Here is a 19,858-nt window from a genome sequence, read left to right on the forward strand (position 1 = left end):
AAAGCCATAAAATATATATTTCTTCTGTATTGGTCTTATTGAAAATAGTACATGTATATTCCAATTTAATATAATCAACACTTTTTTATCTTTATATTTGATTTTAGTAAACAACAACAACAATTACTGTTGTTTGTAGCATTTTCTGTGTAATCATTATTGTTATGTGATGAACTTTATTTCGTTTCCTGTTTGTTACATACTCTACTCATGCATTTGTGTACGTTATCAAATGCACAGTAGCTCTATCAAATGTATACTCTACTACTGCCCATGTTTGTGTATATATTGAATAAATTGTCAACTGCAGCTCAATTGCTTGTTTTTTTTAATGGGATGAAAAACTGCATTAAAAGGTTTTCGCTCATGTTTTTGTAAGATGCACTTTTTGTATGACAAAATAAAGTGTTGCAAATCATTAGGAGAGTTAAATCTAGGATACTTGAAGCTGGAACACTTTAGAAAATGTTGATATTTGCGCGAATATATTCAATAAGGACCACAATTTTCACCTAGTGGTCACTTAATTACGGCTTTGTTGTTGCGTTTGAGCTTGATTGACATTAACACGTGACGGTATCAATGTATAATTAGTATTTGATAAACTGTTTAATATTGTGAACAAAGTAAACATTCCAAAAAATGTTTAATTTGTTTATTTCTCAGTGTCTATTTTCTGTCTGCAAAAAGAACTACATCAAGTTCATATATTGCTGATCAAGGATTACATAGCTTGCAATTAAACGAGTAAACAAAATGACAGAATGCACGTAGACAAATTGTTGTTTTATTCAATTCTGCACTTTAATGTTATAAATTGTTGCCATTCGTATCGAGTCAACCTGTCACGTATTTCAATGTATTTGTTTACAAATCAAATAATTGACTTTCACTATCTCCTATTAGGTTCTTAAGGTATCTGATACCCAATTACGTAAATTATAGATGCAAAGTGACCCCATATCACGTTATTGACATTTGAAATGGCCTTATGTGAATGGTAATCATATGTAAAAACCATGCACTGTTACATTCAAGCCGTATTGTTCTTGAGCGGCTGCAAAACTGTCAGTTCACGTCCGATTTCTATTGAAATAAAGACCACATAATGAAGTTACAAAAATCATTTTATCCATAATTTGTTCTTCGTTTAAGCATTTAAAAATTACTAATCAGCCAGCAATTTCCATTGATTTATTAACCAACGCTTTTTTTTTGTTTTCAAAGTATGATTTAAAAAAACATTTATCATTTGTTTCTCTCATTCAGTACATATTTTGTATGCAATGCTTTATTAAGAACTTTTAAAATTTTAAACAGTTTTGGTATAGATAAACGACAAAAAAAAATGAAAATATGATTTATTAATTATCGATAAAAATGTGACATTAACAATTATTTAATCAAGATCAAACGGAATTGAGCAATTATGTATATAAATTAACATAAACTAGAAACGATTTTAGAATTAGTAAGGAAAAAGGTATATAAAGGCATTTGAGTTCGAACCCGCAACCGGACATATTTTGGACGGCAATTATATACCTACTTTTATATGTTTTGCTAGGTCGATATGCTGGTTTTTGTAATTGTAATATACATTAGGAGTGCTCGTATGAGAAAAAAATAGCGTTGGTATACTATAAAAAAAATCGACTCCAAGATTACGAGGGAATGTAGTTCATACTTCTACGAGTTTAGTTTTACTTAATTAAACTGAAACATTCAAGACATTAAAATGGAGTGAACCGACTAATAAGGCAACACTTATAAGACTAATGCTGTGTTTATGATTACAGTAAAATTGAATTGATGGAAAAAATAAATAGGTAATTTTGTTGCTTTTTGAGGGTAAAAATTAACTCAATCTCATCAAGCCTGAACGTGGTCGTAATAAAACAAGAGCGGAGGTAAACTTATATAAATAAGTTTTAAATTTGCAAAGGAAGAACATGCGTATGTATGAACGAGGTATACGAGGCACGCAACACTCTGGCTCCGCCATGCATTAACCTTGAAATAAACGTCAATAACGTATTGTTTATAATCATTTCGATATAGTCACATCCTGCTTAAAACCACATTCTATTTAGAATGTTACCGAGTTAGCAGAACAGAAGCTAAAAATATGTTTGCACAACGTTCAGCGGTGTAGCTAGTATAGCCCCGTCTTACTAGGGGGATCCGCCACCTCCCCCCTACCTGTAAAACTTTAACTCTATAAAGGTCGTAGAAGCGTCTCCCGGTATATCTTAGACTAAAACAAAATAATTCATTAAAACATTTTGAAGTATTCCACTAATACATTGTGTGTCAATAAAGGAACAATTTATTCAAATAATTGTAAAATCAAAGAAATACCTGTCAACATTGAAATATTACTTACCTTTCTTCGTGTTTTATTATGTTCTTGCTACTTTCAGCTTGGGTGATTCAGCTTAGAATAATTGTAAGCACGCATGTAGCTACGCCAGTGGTATTAAGTCAACGGAACAATCTTGGTTATCGATCACATTTGTTTATCTACAACGTAATAACATTTTAAATAAATCTTGTACTGGGAAAATACGATTATACATGTAATGAAGTCCGGCTTATATCTGTATATAAAGAGACCAAATACTTGCTTCTTCCATACAAACAAAATGAAAGGTTCAAAAGACAACCACGTTCTGGTATTATTCTTATTTTCTCTGGCTTTTGCAGGTAAGTTATTTCTTCAAGTAATTAAGACTTTTACTGATGCAATGTTAGTGTTAAAAGTTTAATGTTTTATATTATGCATATATTAAAATATCTTCTAAACTCATGTTCGATTTTGCAAGATGATTCATTTTCTTTGCATTTATATAGCTACGGTATCTTCCTCGACGTTTAAATAATGACAATACAAAACATTACTTAGCATCCGAGGGTGACATTCTGTTTCGAGGGTTGACAATGTCAATGTCACACATGCTGCCATATGATATTTATTTTATAATATCGAACACAATTAAGTACATAAAATGGTTATAAAATGTTTTTGATATTAATAGAACAAGTTTAACCATGTAATGAAAATTAAACATAATAAAATAATTATATCTAATTCCACCGTTAATTTCCTGTCGTCTAATGTTTTTGTGTACACATTGAATAGTGACGTCACTGTTGTATTTGTATAAGGGAGGCAATCACGTCTTGATTTAGCTAAATATTGAAGGAGTTATTTGTCCTTATATGACATTCAAAATATCACTATCACATGACCTGACATTGCATTTTCGCTTGGTCACGTGTCAAAAAGTTGAAAATGTTTCTGACAGTCATAATTTCTCTTTTTCGGGTAATGGGATTTTACCATTGCAGACAAAAGTGAGGTATGATAAACAATAATGTTAATTTCGGATTTCTGGTGACCTCATATTATTTTGGTATCATTTTGAAGTTTTTCTTTCACCAATTCAATGGTCTGTTGATCCAGAACAGCAGTTCGAAGGGCTTCTCTACTACGCAGACCAGACATAGGCACTTACAAATTATCTACACTAGGTTGCAATTGGCTGCCATTTATTTAAGTATGATCTTTTTCGAAAGAAATATAAGCCTTCGTGAGAATGTTTATATGGAGAAGTAGAATCAACTTGTCCTTTCCTGTTCCCTTGCCCTCGTTTTAACATAAAGATAACTCGGATGCTTACAGGAAGACACGCTAGTTTCCGGAGCATCTATTGAATTAGGCTTACTATTGAACGGGGCTTGACGTTTATTATTGAAGATTCCTCTGAGGTTTTGTTTGCGCAGTCTTATTGTAAAAATGTTACGCTACTATTAAGAGACGTTTTAATTAGTTGTATTTTGCAATATTGCTTTTAGTTACGTCAAGAACATTTTACAGTGAAACATGCAATTTCTGTGTTAAAATATCAGCGTATTTTGCTTCAATACGACAATTCATATGTTTTAATATGTTTTGTTTCTGAAAATTCATACAAACCAAAAGAAAAAACCCCATATGATCTTTATATGCTTTTAGCTTTTAGCTTCCGATCAAACTCTTTTATGTGTTTGTATAGAATCAATTGTCAATTGTATTTCTTCATGCGATAATATATTTAAGAAAGGCTTTTTTTGTGTAGAAGAAGAATATGCAAAATTTGCCAAATGATATATTGAAACAAGTTTGTGTGCCATAACTTTATCTCAAAATAGTTTTTTTAACATATCATATATCATAAAAGAAAAAGAAATGAACATATGATCTTTAGTCATTTTACATATCAGCAATCATTGCCGTATCGCAGCAAATCAAAATCATATTGTGGTGACCAAGCACCAAAACTAAACATCATCACCCATTGCTGGATTATAGAGTTAGTGTATTCTCCTATCTCCTAAAATACCTAAAATGAACATACAATGCATTTGATACGAAAACTAAACTAAATCATAGCTTTGCTTTAAAAATATTGGATTTTCCGTTTTGCACTCGATCGTTAATTGTCCTCATCATCGACGTTCAGATGCGTACTACACATTGAAGGAGTCTTGTTTCATTATTTTATTCAGAACAAACTATAACATAAATGACGTAGCTATCAAGAAATAACTTCATTAAACTCATATTTTTTATAAAAAACAATTGTTGTATATTGCCATATATATATATAATTATGTGTGTGTGTATCATAGCTATTGTTCGACTTTGACATGTGAGTATTCATTTTTTGGACTATCATATTGCTAGATACACAAACAGGTACAACATGTGAATTCAATTAACATGGTTACATATCAAACATTATTTAGCTTTTGCCCACCTGTTTGAGGCGTAGTGTTTAATTCATAATGACATTATTTTGATTTCACATATACAATTTGATCAGAAACTATTAACTTATTTCCCTGTTATATAACTTATCATTTACTGAATTATTAAATTTTGGTAACATTCTCACTTGACAGTTGAGGACTCCTGTTTATAATGGAACCGATGATGTCATAAGTTTCTTTGCTTTCAGAATCAAGCAATCAAAACTTTTTACAGAATCTTCAAAGGAATGTGGATGAATACAGAACATCTCATTTCTCTTGGAATATTCAAAACCTCGACCATGCTAATTACAAATCACTGAGAGCGATCGAAGACTATACTGACAGGGCATTCCGCGAATTCTTGCTCAATCGCAGCCCTGAATTCAAACATTTACTAGGCAGTGAGCGTGTCGCTACGGACAAGAACATAACAAATGGTAAAAATGGAGAAACACCGCATGAAAAGCTTCAGATGATAGATAAAAAGAGAGATGAACAACTACCACAAACGATGGAGTATGCGTACAGGGCAAACATGACGCAGTTGATGCCGTACGAAGAGCCCATGGTATACGCGAAAAATGATGTAGAAACCGCGAGACTTATGAAGCGGGCAGTACCCCAAAGAATGGCTATGCTAATAGCACGTGCACATCGTAATAAAAGGCCTCCAGAAAGGAGACGTCAGAAGAGGGAAGTAAATATCACGCTCCAAAGGATGGCCAATAAAATGCATCAGTGGTTTTCAATAGCAGGTTCGATGGCTGTTGGGTTCCCAAAGACAGACAATTCTTACTTTAACAACTGGAATCAGAATATCGTTCTATTTGGAAAAAACAAAAAAGACAGAGAAGAATTTGAAAACAAATTCCAACGCTTACCCCTGCAGGAAATGCTTGAACAGCTGTCTTTAACAGACAATTTTCAACACATATTTTGGCCTTTTAATTTTGACCAAGCATTTATGAATCAAAGATTAGCCTTACTTGGAATGTCCGGATTATCCACAATTGGACATAAACAGAAAGAGAGATTTTACGCGGAGCTCGAAAAACACCAAACCGTCAAAATACCGGTAGAAGAAGGTCGAGTGATTTTAAGTTTCAACCATCCCGACTTAGTTGAAGGCCTTAATCGATCTGGGTTACTGGAAATGAGTAAAGAATATGTAGAAGCTGGGCGACATTTATATACATTAGAAGAACAAGAACATATTACGTCAAATGTCCAGGCAGCAATGGATTTGATCAATTCTACAAATGCAGACCTGTATCGCGCTATCCACCAAGTTATCGGATGCATAGCTTTCTACAAGGCGGAACACCGCGGAATGTCTGGCGGAACCATAAGTTCAGCTCTTGGAGTTATCTGGGAAGACCCTAGTGCATTCAGCGAGCAGACCGTGGACAACTATGCTGCACAGATAGTTCATGAGTTCATCCATTCGTCCCTTTTCCTAGCCGATATGGTACACGGGACCTACATTGACCGCAGTTTACTCCCCAAGGCTAAGGTCTACTCGCCTGTACGCAAGGAGCTGCGGGACTTTGACAAAACGTTTCATGCGTCATATGTTACAACAGGTAAACAGATTGTATTTGTTGTTTGTTCTCTAAATAGAATTGTGTCCATTAGACCTAAAATAACTTATAACAATATTCATTTTTACAAAACTAGTGTTATCATTTATGACGTGATATTTTATGGGATTAACCTGTAACATATTGATACATTTGCACATAAAGTCTAAGTTTTGCATAATTGGATTATTTTTATATTTTCTGGGGACATATGTTTTGGAAACAAGAATAATTATTAATGTCTTCTGTTGCAAATTTGAATTTGATCAATTAGCATGTTAAACGATTAATTCAGTTTAACTTTATAACACACTCAATTTCAAATAAAAAAGGCTACAAAAGGTAAATAACTATAATCGAAGATTTAGGTTTAAATAATACTTTTTTTCAACTAGAGGTTATCGTGAGATTGGCACTTACATTTGATTACGTTAGCTGTGCACGTTTAAAAGAATATCATATTTAATATTTTATGTAACAAAATGATTCATTTTCAAAGCGTTTACTCAGTGTAATTGTATGTTTATAAATAACTCGCCGTCGTATCAAACTTGTTTAAAAGAACTTCAAATCACAACGAATGTAGTATCTTCCTTTATACAGTTTGCGAAAAAAATATAGTTTACATACGACTTAATTAAACAATAGTTTAAAAACGTATTCATGTAATCCGAACTATTTTATAGACGTCATGGTATACAGTACTTCAAAAAACGCATTGTATGTACTTAGAGAATAATTTTTGATAAACACAAACACAGTAAATTCTTTTGGAATTATTTTTCATATATTGCCATGCAACTTAATTCACAAGGAATTCGCTTGGCTGAGGATGCTTTTTTTAAAGTTATAATCAAACTTTGAAAGAATATCAGTATAAAGTTATGTTTATGTCGAGTTTAAGGTTGGATTCATGCTTCATGAGTTTGTTTATTCTATTGTAGGCGTTACCATTTTTCAATCACGAATCGGCGATTTCGAGAATGCTCAGAGGTACACGGGAACGTTACGTGCTGCTGTGGACGGTTTGATTGCGATGCAGAAAGGGGCTGGCGTATTAAATGCGTCTGGTGAAGCCATGTTACAGGCCATGGACGATGTGTTGACTTTGATCAGAATGGAATAGATTAAACTCTTATGCATTTTTTTTAAATATAATTTGTAAAAAACACTTGTCTATGAAGTATATTATAACATTAGCCGATGGAAAGCTTCATGGATAAAGTGCATTTTCAGACTTAACTGATGATTGATTGAAATGATAAATCCTGAATAGATTAGCTAAAACATAATTATTTGGATATTGTTTTGTAATATGTGATTGTCATTTAAAATACTAAGTAAGACTGACTTAAGCTTAAATGGCAATTTTAGTGAAATATGTTAAGGAATATAATTTTCTCGAACTTCAAATGAGACTGTCGTATAGCGTTCGTACAACTTGGTTAAAAGACATTTGTTAACATAAACTAGATGCGCATTTCGTGTAACCCGGATAACATCGATTAGAATATGTGAAAAATGTTTGTCGATGTATTCCGGATTGCTTTTGGGTGAATAGTTCTGAATGGGATTTTGCACATACTATCCTTATACGTTAATTCTGTACTTAATGTTGTATAAATTGTCTTTTTGGGGAAATTATTGTATTTAGTTAAATATATCGTCCGGCTTAAATGTGTCCAAAGTATCAATACTTGTGTTGTATTATAAATTTTAATAGAGCTAAGCGATTATTACGGAGGAATTGTTTTTATTCGATTTATTTGCAAAATATTTTTTTTTAAATATCTGTGGCTTTGTTGTGATTTCTTTAATGCTTTTTTCCACTATGTGGAACAATTTGACATACAAACATATGACTATTGAAAACTGTATAAAATTACTGAATAAAACCCATATTATAACAAATCATTTTGCAAAAGTTACCTGTTTAACATGTAAAGAATATTGTTTTTCCAAACTAAAAAAAAGTCCGATTTCGAATGGTTAAAATTGTTGGCCTTCTCTAGCAACTTAATATTGCGGTAGTCCCTTTTTGAGATGCTACATTATGACTATATTTTAATATGTGTTTTTATCAAGTGTATTCGACTTAGTTCATTGTAATTCTATAATTCTCTATACCATAACAAATATTTAAAACATGATTGTTATTTCATACAGCACGAAAAGTCGTCCGGTGAAATCTCGATTTGCTATATGTACGTTTATTCTTTTTCTTGGTCCGCCCCTCGAATCTGATAATCGGCGAGTTAAATAGCCACCCAAACGGAAGAAACTCGTATTGGGCGACTTTGGTCGATATTGGGCGTGTTTTGGCGCAAATTGTCATCAAAACATGTAATCCGGAGTTCACATAACTTGGTTTTCCCATGGCGGTAAAAAAAGGTGAAATTCAAGCTATTTAATTTAATGTAGCATATCAATGATTCTGATGTTTCCAAAGTAACGTGTGTATATTAAAACGGTACAATTTTGTTTGTACCAAGGGATTAGCTTGGGGAAACCAAAATATGTATAATTCCGGGCTCCAACTATTGCCAAGTATCAGAATTACGATTTTCCCGGTAACGCGTCAAATACGTATTTAACGATGCTGTCGACAAACGTGTTCGCTTATAAACGATGTCCGCTGAAAAGATGCGCGGTAGAACTTGGGAAAAATATTGTCAATCCCAGCCAGCATTTTGGGACTTAATTTGTACTAAGCAAAACGTAGAACATATTCCATTTTCAGGCGTTTCCGACGGACAAATAATTATACCAATTTTCTTATAAGGCGTCTAGAGTATCATTTAAAAACTTATGCAATGCGAAAACTATAAATTATAAGCGAAATACAGGATTTTCACTTTTACGATCTATGGACAATCGTAAAACATGTTGGCGACTAGTAAACGTTTTAAAACCGTTAACTGTAGAATGAAATAATATTTCGGAAAATGATTGGGCAAGTTACTTTGAATATTTACTATACAAGGAAAATGAAGTACCAATAGAACATATAAACTTTGATGTTATGTGCAACGCTCTTCTTTACAATAACGATTATTTGAATTTTCCTTTTACAAATGATGAAATACATTAGGGTATTACTTTGTTAAAACGTACATGGCGATTTGCGATTAACGATTATAATGTAGCGACAGGAAGCTGGATACAATGAGACCACGTAAGCGCAACTGGAAAGGTATGACTAGATAACACCATGGAATAGATCCTACATATGAAGTCGACTGGCCGGAATAACAGGAAATGTCCTACCACTAGGTGTAAGTATTTATATGAAAAACAACAGAAACAAGCACCGTAGCCAAAGGTTTAAGCATTAACCCCATTTAATAGCACAGAGTAAACGCCAAAAACATAGAACACAAAAACAAAACAACACAAAGAAGAAACATGGAACAACAGTTAAATACTCCACAGACAAAATAGTACATATATATACTATATGAAACACTAGGTGTGTTTATCAAGGATTGTTAAGTACCGCCTTAGAACGGTAAGATGTTATTTACTTGGAGTGTTTTTTTGTGCCCAACATCGCTCTAATGGCCTCTACAAGTCTCATAGGCCTTATCTTCCGTAAGTTCCTGAACAAGAATGAATTGGAAACATATTTATGTAATCTAATATGAATCATGCATATGTGAAATAATTAATTTTTTCACTGACAACATATTATGTTTCAAATCATTAAATAGAGAAAACATCCGTAAAAGGATTATATTTGAATTGAAAATAAGATATCATCACGAGGAGAGACTCGTTACAACTGTTTTGAGACTTATCCTATTACATCTTCATTTACTCATCCTAACAAACGCACGTTTGTTATTTAATGTCGGTTAGGGAAAGGTTATCGGCTTTACAATGTAACGCAGTGTACTGTAAGAGCTAAGTGTATATGTCATGAACTTAAAGTGGGGATAAGTTAACGATTATGGAATATAATAGTATTGATATTCACTGGTGAAAGACAAATTGACGAGGTCATGAACGGCAATGTTTATCGATGAGAAGAAAATATAACGATACTCAATGTGTCATTTAAGACGTTAAACTGGAAACAACAAATGAGAAATGATGTCGCTGGATCTTTCCAAGATTTGTCAGCGTTTACGTTTGTTTGTAACTGCTGGAGCTGGTAATATTGATGCGTTATTTAAACAAAATAATTATAAGCTGGGTAAAACCCACATCCAAGAACTATAATACATCTATTGCGGCCCCGATTGTGTTCTTGACTTGAACAATAAAAAAAACTGTCTATCTATATTAAATTTAATTAGTTTCAATATTCATTTTATATTCTGAGTTGTAATAGCCGCTGAAACATAAGTGTTGCTGAGTCTTTTACGATATTTTTTTTATGAAAACTTTCAAAGGTGTCAAAGTATGGTTCTATTAATACCATCATCTATCAATCAGACATTTCCCATTAATAAATATAATGTCTAAGAAAAGTTACGAGCTCATTGCTTTGCTTCCGTAGATATCTACAATAACATAAAATATTGCTTTAATTAGATAGCGCCACAAGGGGATCTTACTTGTTGTTGTTTTGATGCCAGTGACTCGGCTCAGTTGCTGCAGAATATTCAGTTCATAACGACTTATGACTTTACAACATCAAGTGCAGGGTAAACAAATAAGGATTAGAAATGTGAACGTAAGAGCCCATTAAGAACTATTCAATAAAAAGGCAAAACAGGAACACATTTGTCACACATTTCACGCATAAAATACTGGACAGACTTTAGTAAGGCTGTGCCTATGTTTACATAATTTCTATCCAGTCATCTTGAACTTACTTTTTGTTGCATTGCGCAGCTAAGAAAATAGTGCAAATTGGTATTGTCCGGGTAAACAATGTCCGATATACGCATCTAGTTTCCGTTTTCATATGACGTTTTAACCACGTGGATTGAACACCGTACTACAGTCTCATTTAAAGTTTGAACCAACTAGATACATTAATGTATTTCACTAAAATTGTCATTTTAAGCTAAAGTCAGCCTTACTTTGATATTAAAATTACAATCACATTATACAACACAATATTCATATACATTTTAATAAATTTATCAATTAATAATCGAATTTAAATCGATCATCAGTACCACTTTATACAGCCTGATAAGTACGGAGCGGTATTTGGTTCAAAAATGTTATTTGAAATTTGATAACATTTTTATGCTTGTTTTATAATCATTTACTTTTAATTTCATTCATGCATTGTTTAATTCTTGTTATGAAGAGTTCAGTAATAGTCATCTCATCTTTCACGTTTCTTGAATTGACACTGTCGTTATTAGGCTAGCAAATTTCACGATGTTGCAACCGCAAAGTGTCTAACGCCTAACGCCAAACTGCAATACGCTAAACTGGATTTCGATTATGAACCTTAACATGTTCAAATCAACTAATCACTGTAAATATATGTCGTTTGACTTGAACTCGTATTTTAAAACTGTAAACACTATATGTCTAACGCCTTATGTCAATCTGCATTATTCTAAAACTGGAATTCGAATACGATACTTATCACGAGCTTGAAAATGCTATATCCAACCTATCACAGAAAAGTTAATTCCCCTTGCTTTGAAATTGTCATTTGTACTAAAGAAAGGCTAGCGCGTTTAGATAACACATGGCTAATAGAGGAAACATTATATTTTATAAATAAAGGAAAACGGGACCGATGTAACAACGTTATCAATATTTTGGTAAAAAACATATAATTATACCATAAATTTGAAAATTTTCTTGCTAAATGTGTCACAAAATGTCTCTAATTTAAAATGTCATCTGTTTTTGCGACCCGTTTTTAGCACAACTATTTGAATAATAAGGTGGGCTATATTTCTCGGCTCGGCGTCTGCTTTCGTTAAAGGGTTTAGGGCTAGTTGGCACTTGTAACTCCAATACTGTTCATTCAAATCACTCCATACATAACACAATTTAGTTGTTAAGGACCATGATCACACAATTAGGTTCCATAAAAGTTCCTTGTGGATAGATATTTCACGATATTTTATCTGGCAAATCTTTCAACCCATACAAATGGTTTTAATGCCATTTGTGGTAATTCATTGCGATTGGATTGGGAATCTTGCTTAAAGCATATTACTTCTATAAAAGATCATTGAATCAAGCTATATAATGTAAGGCAGGAAAAAACAACAACCTTAAACTCATATCTTACTGTCTAAACATAATGCTATATACACATATATTAAGGGCACCTGCAGTTGACAGACAATGCTCATTTCCCGGGTTTTGGTGCCAAATTTCTTTTATTAAAGTTCTTTCATTTGTTCGTAAGTCTAACCTATGATACCATAGGTTTTAACCATTTTCATACCAGTTTTAATAATCTAAACTGAAATATAACTTCAAATTAATAAACTATAAATATAACCCCGGAGACTAATAATAATTCGACAAGGATATTTCAACGGGGCTTCCAATTGACACGAGCTCCCATAGGACATTATTCATTACCTAAAGTTGACGCAAGTAACTTTGACCTGGGAACATTTCAGTGCAAGAGTCGGTTATCCTGAATCTTAAGATAAAAGGACCTGCAAACCATGTGCGTAATGTTAATTCAATTAAAGTATATATAACGCATGTCAAAAGCAATTAACGGCAGAAGTGACAAATGATAAACGATCAACTGTGTCAATTAGCAGCAGTCAAACTCAATGACGTGACTAGCTCCAACCAATTTGTAAATTAACGGGTACCTTCGGCAGTTTTAGCTTACTACGAGCAGGCACATGTACTTAATAGCGCGGGAAAAAGCCTTAAGGTGAATGTTTACATCCTGTTATTTTAAATGAATGTAAAAGGAGATCTATTGGACGTAAATCATGGTCAATTTACAGTTATATTTCATCACATTTGGATTACTTTGCCATTTTTATAAAAGAACAATGTAGGGATATTGGCAATAGGAACATTGAATGTTTTGTTTACTTTCGAAAGAATACTTACTAGGTGAAAGTGAAACTGAAAGTAAAAGCGAGACAATATCATCACATATTGGATTTTGACAAAGATGCATTGAATAACAGAACAATTAATACATGCAGCATTTTGTTTAACTCAACAATTGTAGGTACAACTCCAAGTTTGATATACAAAAGTGTTGTCTGTCATTAAAAGCTTTGTTTACCTGGAAGGTAAGGCCTGCTTTTCATGCATTTAATGCTTGTGCAAAAGACTATTGCAGTTACATGGTAAAATATAAATATATAGAATATTATTGTTTTTTTTCATTGTAAGATCGTTATATATTTCAACGAGTTAGCACGAAAGGCTACATTTTACGAGTGGCGTTACTCAAATCCCGTTCATTCAATGAGTTTCGTACTTCATACAATTGTTGACGACCACGATACAATTCTTCAACGTTTCATAATTTCATGTTATCCTTAATACAAATGATAGCCCTTGATTGACTAAGGAGGTTTGGATAATGTTTTAGGGCAACTTTGCATTTTCACATATAACTACAACACCGTTCATTAAATGGACTTCTTACTTCACACAATCACACAATTAGGTTACTTAGGCCTAAAAATATGTTGATTTGATTTATCTTCATTTATCACTGGGATAGGAATAGATTGATGATGGTCTTCCTGTGTGGAATAAGCTTTAATACGAACGTCTCAACTCCCATTCCTTAAATGAACTGCCTTTGCGGTTATCATCCGATGAACGCAACATCTTCGGATATGTTCGGATCGCAATTCATCGCATAACAATATAAATGAATTTCATCTTGTTATTGTTTATATTGTCTCAGCAAGTCCAGTAAAATATAAATCAACATTTAAGAAAGTGTTAATTTATGATATGTTAAATGCATTGTTGAAATAAGTGTTTCAATTTAACGTTTAAAGTGATTTCAAGTGGTTGATCTTTCCCCGCGTTATTGTGATTAAATGTTTCAGGTTCATTCGGGTCGTTATATTAACAGAATGTGTAAGAATGGATTACTGAACGGTTTTCTTAAATCAAATTAAGTATTGTTTTAACAATTCCTTAATGAAATAATGAACTATTGATGTAAATATAAGTAATGAATTGCGGGTTTGATGTCATTATCGGGGATTTGAACGCAATAGGGCTGGTAAAATTACGCGTCGGACTCCACACACTTTGACCAGCCCAATTGCGTTCATACCCCGATAATGACATCAACCCCGCAATTCATTCCTTAAGTAAACTCTAAGCTTCTTGATGGCACCATGCAGTACAAGTTGATTGCATTTAAATTAATTTGCGTCGTCATTTTAAACGGAAGCACTGAAGTCATACTCACTAAGCAACAGTATAGTAAAAAAAACTCGAGAATATTGTTGTCACGGACCTTTTATTTCCTCAGCGAAAAAAGGGATTAACTCAATATGATCCGAAATACAAGTTATGGCAATTGATTGACTTGGAAACCATAGTTTAAGTTTTAGGGCAAGTTGGGGTTTAATTCAGATCTCAAAAAGTGTTCTTTCAATGGATTTTATACTTCACACAGTAACTGTTTTTCACGGCCTTTACACAATTAGGTTACGTAACCCAATATTTATCTAAATACAAACTGGCCCTTACTTTCACCAGGAGGGATTTCTTTTACATTTTTTTATATGGCAAATTAGAAGAATCCCGTATTGAACGTCTATTATTTTAGCTTAACTGTCATGTTGATAATGAAAGTAATGCACATACTGTCATGCCTTGAACTAACATAAAAGGGCAGGAAATAGTCATTGACACAACAATTGTGTTAAGTGAAGACAATGGTAAAAGCATGAATTAAAAGAAAGAATAAATTGCATGTATCTTCATCGGTCGACATTATCCAGGAAAAAGTCTATATTATAATATATTAATCATATTTATTTATAGCCACAATAATGCGCATTATGGGGATTTTATAACATTTGGAGATTCATTATGTTCCCTTAACATAAGCAAGCAAAAAACAACGTCAAATGACTCTGAAGCGGCTGTTTAAATGTGGACCTTTTATACATGGAATAAATTATTTAGTGCATATTGTTTGCCAACACTATTCATAGTAACAATACTTGTCCTTGGTACGTAAAATATCACTCACGTTTGTAATAAGAACAGAACAGAACAGAACAGAAAATTTATTTTTTGACTTAAGCATATACAGCTCATCGTCACATTACACAAAATATAAACATAAATATAGAATACACACACACATAAACAATCAAAATATATAAAGTTTCATGTATAACACATTTTAAATGAGTTTTGCATCATTGACAGATTTTTCAGTAAATACTCAAAAATGGAAAGAACAAAAGAAAAAAAGGAAAACATCAACCAAGTTACACACAAATTAGCGTGCATGATGGTTGATATGGAAGTGAGAATGTTAAATATATTCTTAAACACATAAACCTTGAAAATTGTCGAAATAAATCGAATAAGACATAAAATTAGAAGCAGTATTGCCGTTTATAGAGGAACCTAATGCCAATAGATTGGAGATACATCATGTGTGATAAATCAACAACAGGAAACAAAACAAACAAACATGTAAAAAGGAAATACAATGACATATACAGCTCGTCTAGTTTTTGGTGACAATTTATGAATAAAACCATTAGGCATTGTTCTTTCTTATTTCAAAGGCTTTTAGACAAAAAATTGCTAATTTAACAAGAAGTGATCTATTATCAGATTGCAGTAGAGAGATAAACTTAGCCATACTAGGATGTTCTGAATAGTATCTGGGTATAAAGTTTCTACGAACATCAGCATACATTGGACATTTTAAGACAAAATGGTACTCGTCTTCCAGATCGTTTAAATTACAAAATGTACACTTTCTTTCATTTCTTACAATGTTATTATGTCTCCCAACTTCAATATTTAATCTATGTGACGATAGTCTTAATTTTGCAAGTACTTGTATGTACTTCATGTTGTCTAATTTATGAATATAGCTTGAGACTTCGAATGTGTCTTTTAGTTCTTTATATATAGATAGTGAGGTACAACTTTCCATACCCACTCTCCAGTCTGAAATATAAATATCTCGTAGCCTATTTCTAATCAAAGGTACAATGACAGTCATATTTACTGATTCTGGATAAAGCCACACGTCATGAAATCCCGAATGTGGTAAAACATCTCGAACATTTGAGGCCCAATTTCTAACAGCACGGTTTGCATCTATCTCTCTTAATTCTTTACCGATAGTTGTCCTTAAAATACAATTTACAATCAGTTTTGCTAGTGAATAGTTTGATAAAATATTTAATAATACGAATATATCGTTCGATATATAGCGGAAACCGACTTAGCTCACTGTATAAAGACAATGTATTTGTAGACCGTTTTACTTTAAGTATCCATTTACAAAATCGTTTTTGCACTCTTTCCAAGCACTCATATTTCCCAAATCCCCAAACCTCCGATCCATAATTAAGTATAGACACAACATATGAGTCAAACAGATTAAACATAATTTTAACTGGAACAATTGTATCTTTTACAATAGAAAATAAGCCATTCATTGATCGAAGAGCTTTTCCAGCTTAAGTTTTAGCTGCTTGAGCAAAAGAACCACCAGACGTTAGTACTACACCTAGGTAATTAAAAGAGTTAACTATTTCAACATCGACACCGGCATATTTCCATTTGTTAGTTCGCGAAAGTCTACCACCTTTTTTGAAGACAACAATTTTAGTTTTCTCAACATTCACTGTGAGTTTCCAACGATTACAATAAGTTTCCAGTTGATCAAGTGATTCCTGTAAGCCTTCTTTTGATTCTGATATTAGAGCGGCATCGTCAGCAAACAACAAAAGGTAAATATTAAGTTCATCAATGGTGAGCCCGGCGTTGGTTCCTTGTTGCAAATGTAACTCAATGTCATTTAAAAATAGGGAAAAACAGATCGGGGAAGTTATCTCCCCTTGAAATAATCCGACATTACTATCAAAGAAATCAGACAATGTACCTACATGTTTAACACATAGCTTCACTTCTTCGTACATTGAGCGTAACAGAGCCAAAAATTTACCATCGATACCTGATTTTATTAATTTATACCACATCCTACTCCTATCAATGCAGTCATATGCTTTTTTAAAGTCAACAAAACAACAGTATAACTTCTGCTTAGAATTTAACTGTCTTTGAATCAGCGAGTGTAAAATAAAGATAGGATCAACGGTACTGTAATTATTTTTAAAGCCAAATTGAGCATCAGTGAGAACATCATACTTCTTAGTCCATTCTTTAAGCCTCTCGTTTAAAATAACTGTAAATAATTTCGCAAAGCAACTGATCAACGTAATGCCCCTATAATTATTGGGATCCGACTGATCGCCTTTTTTATATACAGGGATTATTGCACCGTTAGCCCAGGACTTAGGGAATGTTTTCATATCAAGAATGGTATTGAAAAATAAATGTAAGGGCTTAATCAAAATCGGGACACTGGCTTTAAAATACTCATACAAAATATTATCAATGGAACATGCCTTGTTATTTCCAAGTTTACTAATCGCCTTCAATATTTCTTCTTCACTTATAGATCTATCCAAACAGTCAAAGGTAGGTGAATTGCTATCATTATTTCTATCAAAATCAGATAAAAATTCAGAGCTAGAATCCTTGTTATCATTCTGCAAACCAGACATAAGCCCTTTGAAATATACCTTAAAATCCTCATTTGAGATACTATCGCCGGTCTGACTTTTGGCTTTTAATTTAAAAATCTTCCAAAATTCCCTCGGTGATTTTCTACGCATTTCATTCATATGTTTACTACGCTGTGAATGAAATAACATCTTAGACTTTCTACATTGGTATTTATAATCTTTCTTTGCTCGTAAAACCCGTTCCCTTCTCTCATTATTCATAACTGAATTATAATTTGCCAAACATTCCTTATAAACTATAAGCTTTTGTTTGCAATCGTCATCATACCAATCTTTTTTATTTGGATCAACTTCGCTAAAAAAAGTACGATTGGGACTGTTCGACTTTTTTTCAAAATATTTATTGCCTGTTTTGCAAAGGTACTCTGTAAATATAAAAGTTAACGTATCGATGTTACATGCATCATTGATTTCTGCAGTTAGATCTCTCTCAAGGCAAAGTAAATCTGTTGATAAGTCTTCAACAAAATTAGCCTGGAGATTAGGATCCCATTTATAAAAGGTACCTCTATTTTCAGTCAACCCCTTAAACTTCGTATTAATTTTAAAAGAAAATTCCACAGGCGCGTGATTAGAGAAAACGTTAAAATCCCCAACTTCAAAACCGGCCAATAAATGAAAATTATCTAAGGACGTTAGTTAATAATCCACTAAACTTTGTCCGTTATGTGTCACGCACGTGAAATTCCCGGGGTCATTGAATAGACGACCATTTACAATACGTGTATTTGTAGACTAACAAAGATCAAGCATGCAATCTCCAAAACTATTCGATGTAAAATCACGTGATCGCCTAGGCGTGGGAAAATCTATCTGAATTATGTCATCGTGGTCAATACTACGATCAAGCTCTATGTAATCTCTTTTTTGACCAACTCTACTATTTGTATCGCCAGTAATGAAAACCCTACCAAGTTGAGAGAAATGTGTGATATCTTGCTCTAATTGCATAAATAGATCAGTATCATAAATATCATGCACAGGGCAAATAGATCGGTGATTCGAGGTTAAAAAATGTTTTATCGAATTTTACCCATACTATACAATCAATATCATTTCGAACTACAGATACACCTTTTCTAATACTATCTTTTATATAAATAATAATACCTCCACTAGACCGTTTCGCTCTGCGGTTTTGAAATCTTCTAAAAGAGTGAATTGGTTAAATATAGTTTTTTAACTCGATATTTGATTTTGAATTAGTCCATGTTTCACTTAAGCGTATGACATCATAACTAGAAATAAAATCAACAAACTCGCGTGATGTTCGTTTCTCCGCACTTAATCCTTTAATGTTCCATGATAAACATCTGAGAACACTCTCATTGTTTTCGTAGTCACTTTCTTTATAAAGTTTCTTGTCGATAAATAGTTTGTCGACTTTGATAATAAGTAGACATATACATTCGTTAGGCCTGGTGTAGATAATCCTTACATCGGCCCTGTTGTCTATATATCAGTTTTACCTTAGTACAAATGGCAATTTCAAAGTAAGGGGAATTAATTTTTCCGTGATTAGTTGGAGTTAATATTGACAAGCCAAACTTTAGTTTCGTAATCAAATTCTAGTTTTATCGTTTCGCATTTTGAACTTAAGCAATAGACACATTCCGATTTGAAACATATGACAATTTCAAATCAAACGACGTAAATTTTCAGTGAAAATTTGACATTTATATGTTTAGGTTCGTAGTCGAAATCCAATTGCGAATTGCGGTTTGGCTTTAGACGTTAGACACATAGCGGTTTTTA

At 32.8% G+C, this 19,858-nt stretch overlaps 1 protein-coding gene across 1 annotated transcript; it reads left to right on the plus strand.

Moving 5' to 3' along the window:
- Positions 1 to 2,547: 2,547 nt before the first annotated feature.
- Positions 2,548 to 8,291, plus strand: LOC128234975 (uncharacterized). The gene is made up of 3 exons (XM_052949635.1): positions 2,548 to 2,706; positions 5,004 to 6,380; positions 7,322 to 8,291. The coding sequence occupies exons 1-3, from the start codon at positions 2,583 to 2,585 to the stop codon at positions 7,501 to 7,503; spliced, it is 1,683 nt and encodes a 560-aa protein (XP_052805595.1). The 5' UTR covers positions 2,548 to 2,582; the 3' UTR covers positions 7,504 to 8,291.
- The last annotated feature ends 11,567 nt before the right edge of the window (positions 8,292 to 19,858 follow it).

The sequence above is a fragment of the Mya arenaria genome, chromosome 1, assembly GCF_026914265.1.
Source record: "Mya arenaria isolate MELC-2E11 chromosome 1, ASM2691426v1".
Lineage (NCBI taxonomy): Eukaryota > Metazoa > Mollusca > Bivalvia > Myida > Myidae > Mya > Mya arenaria.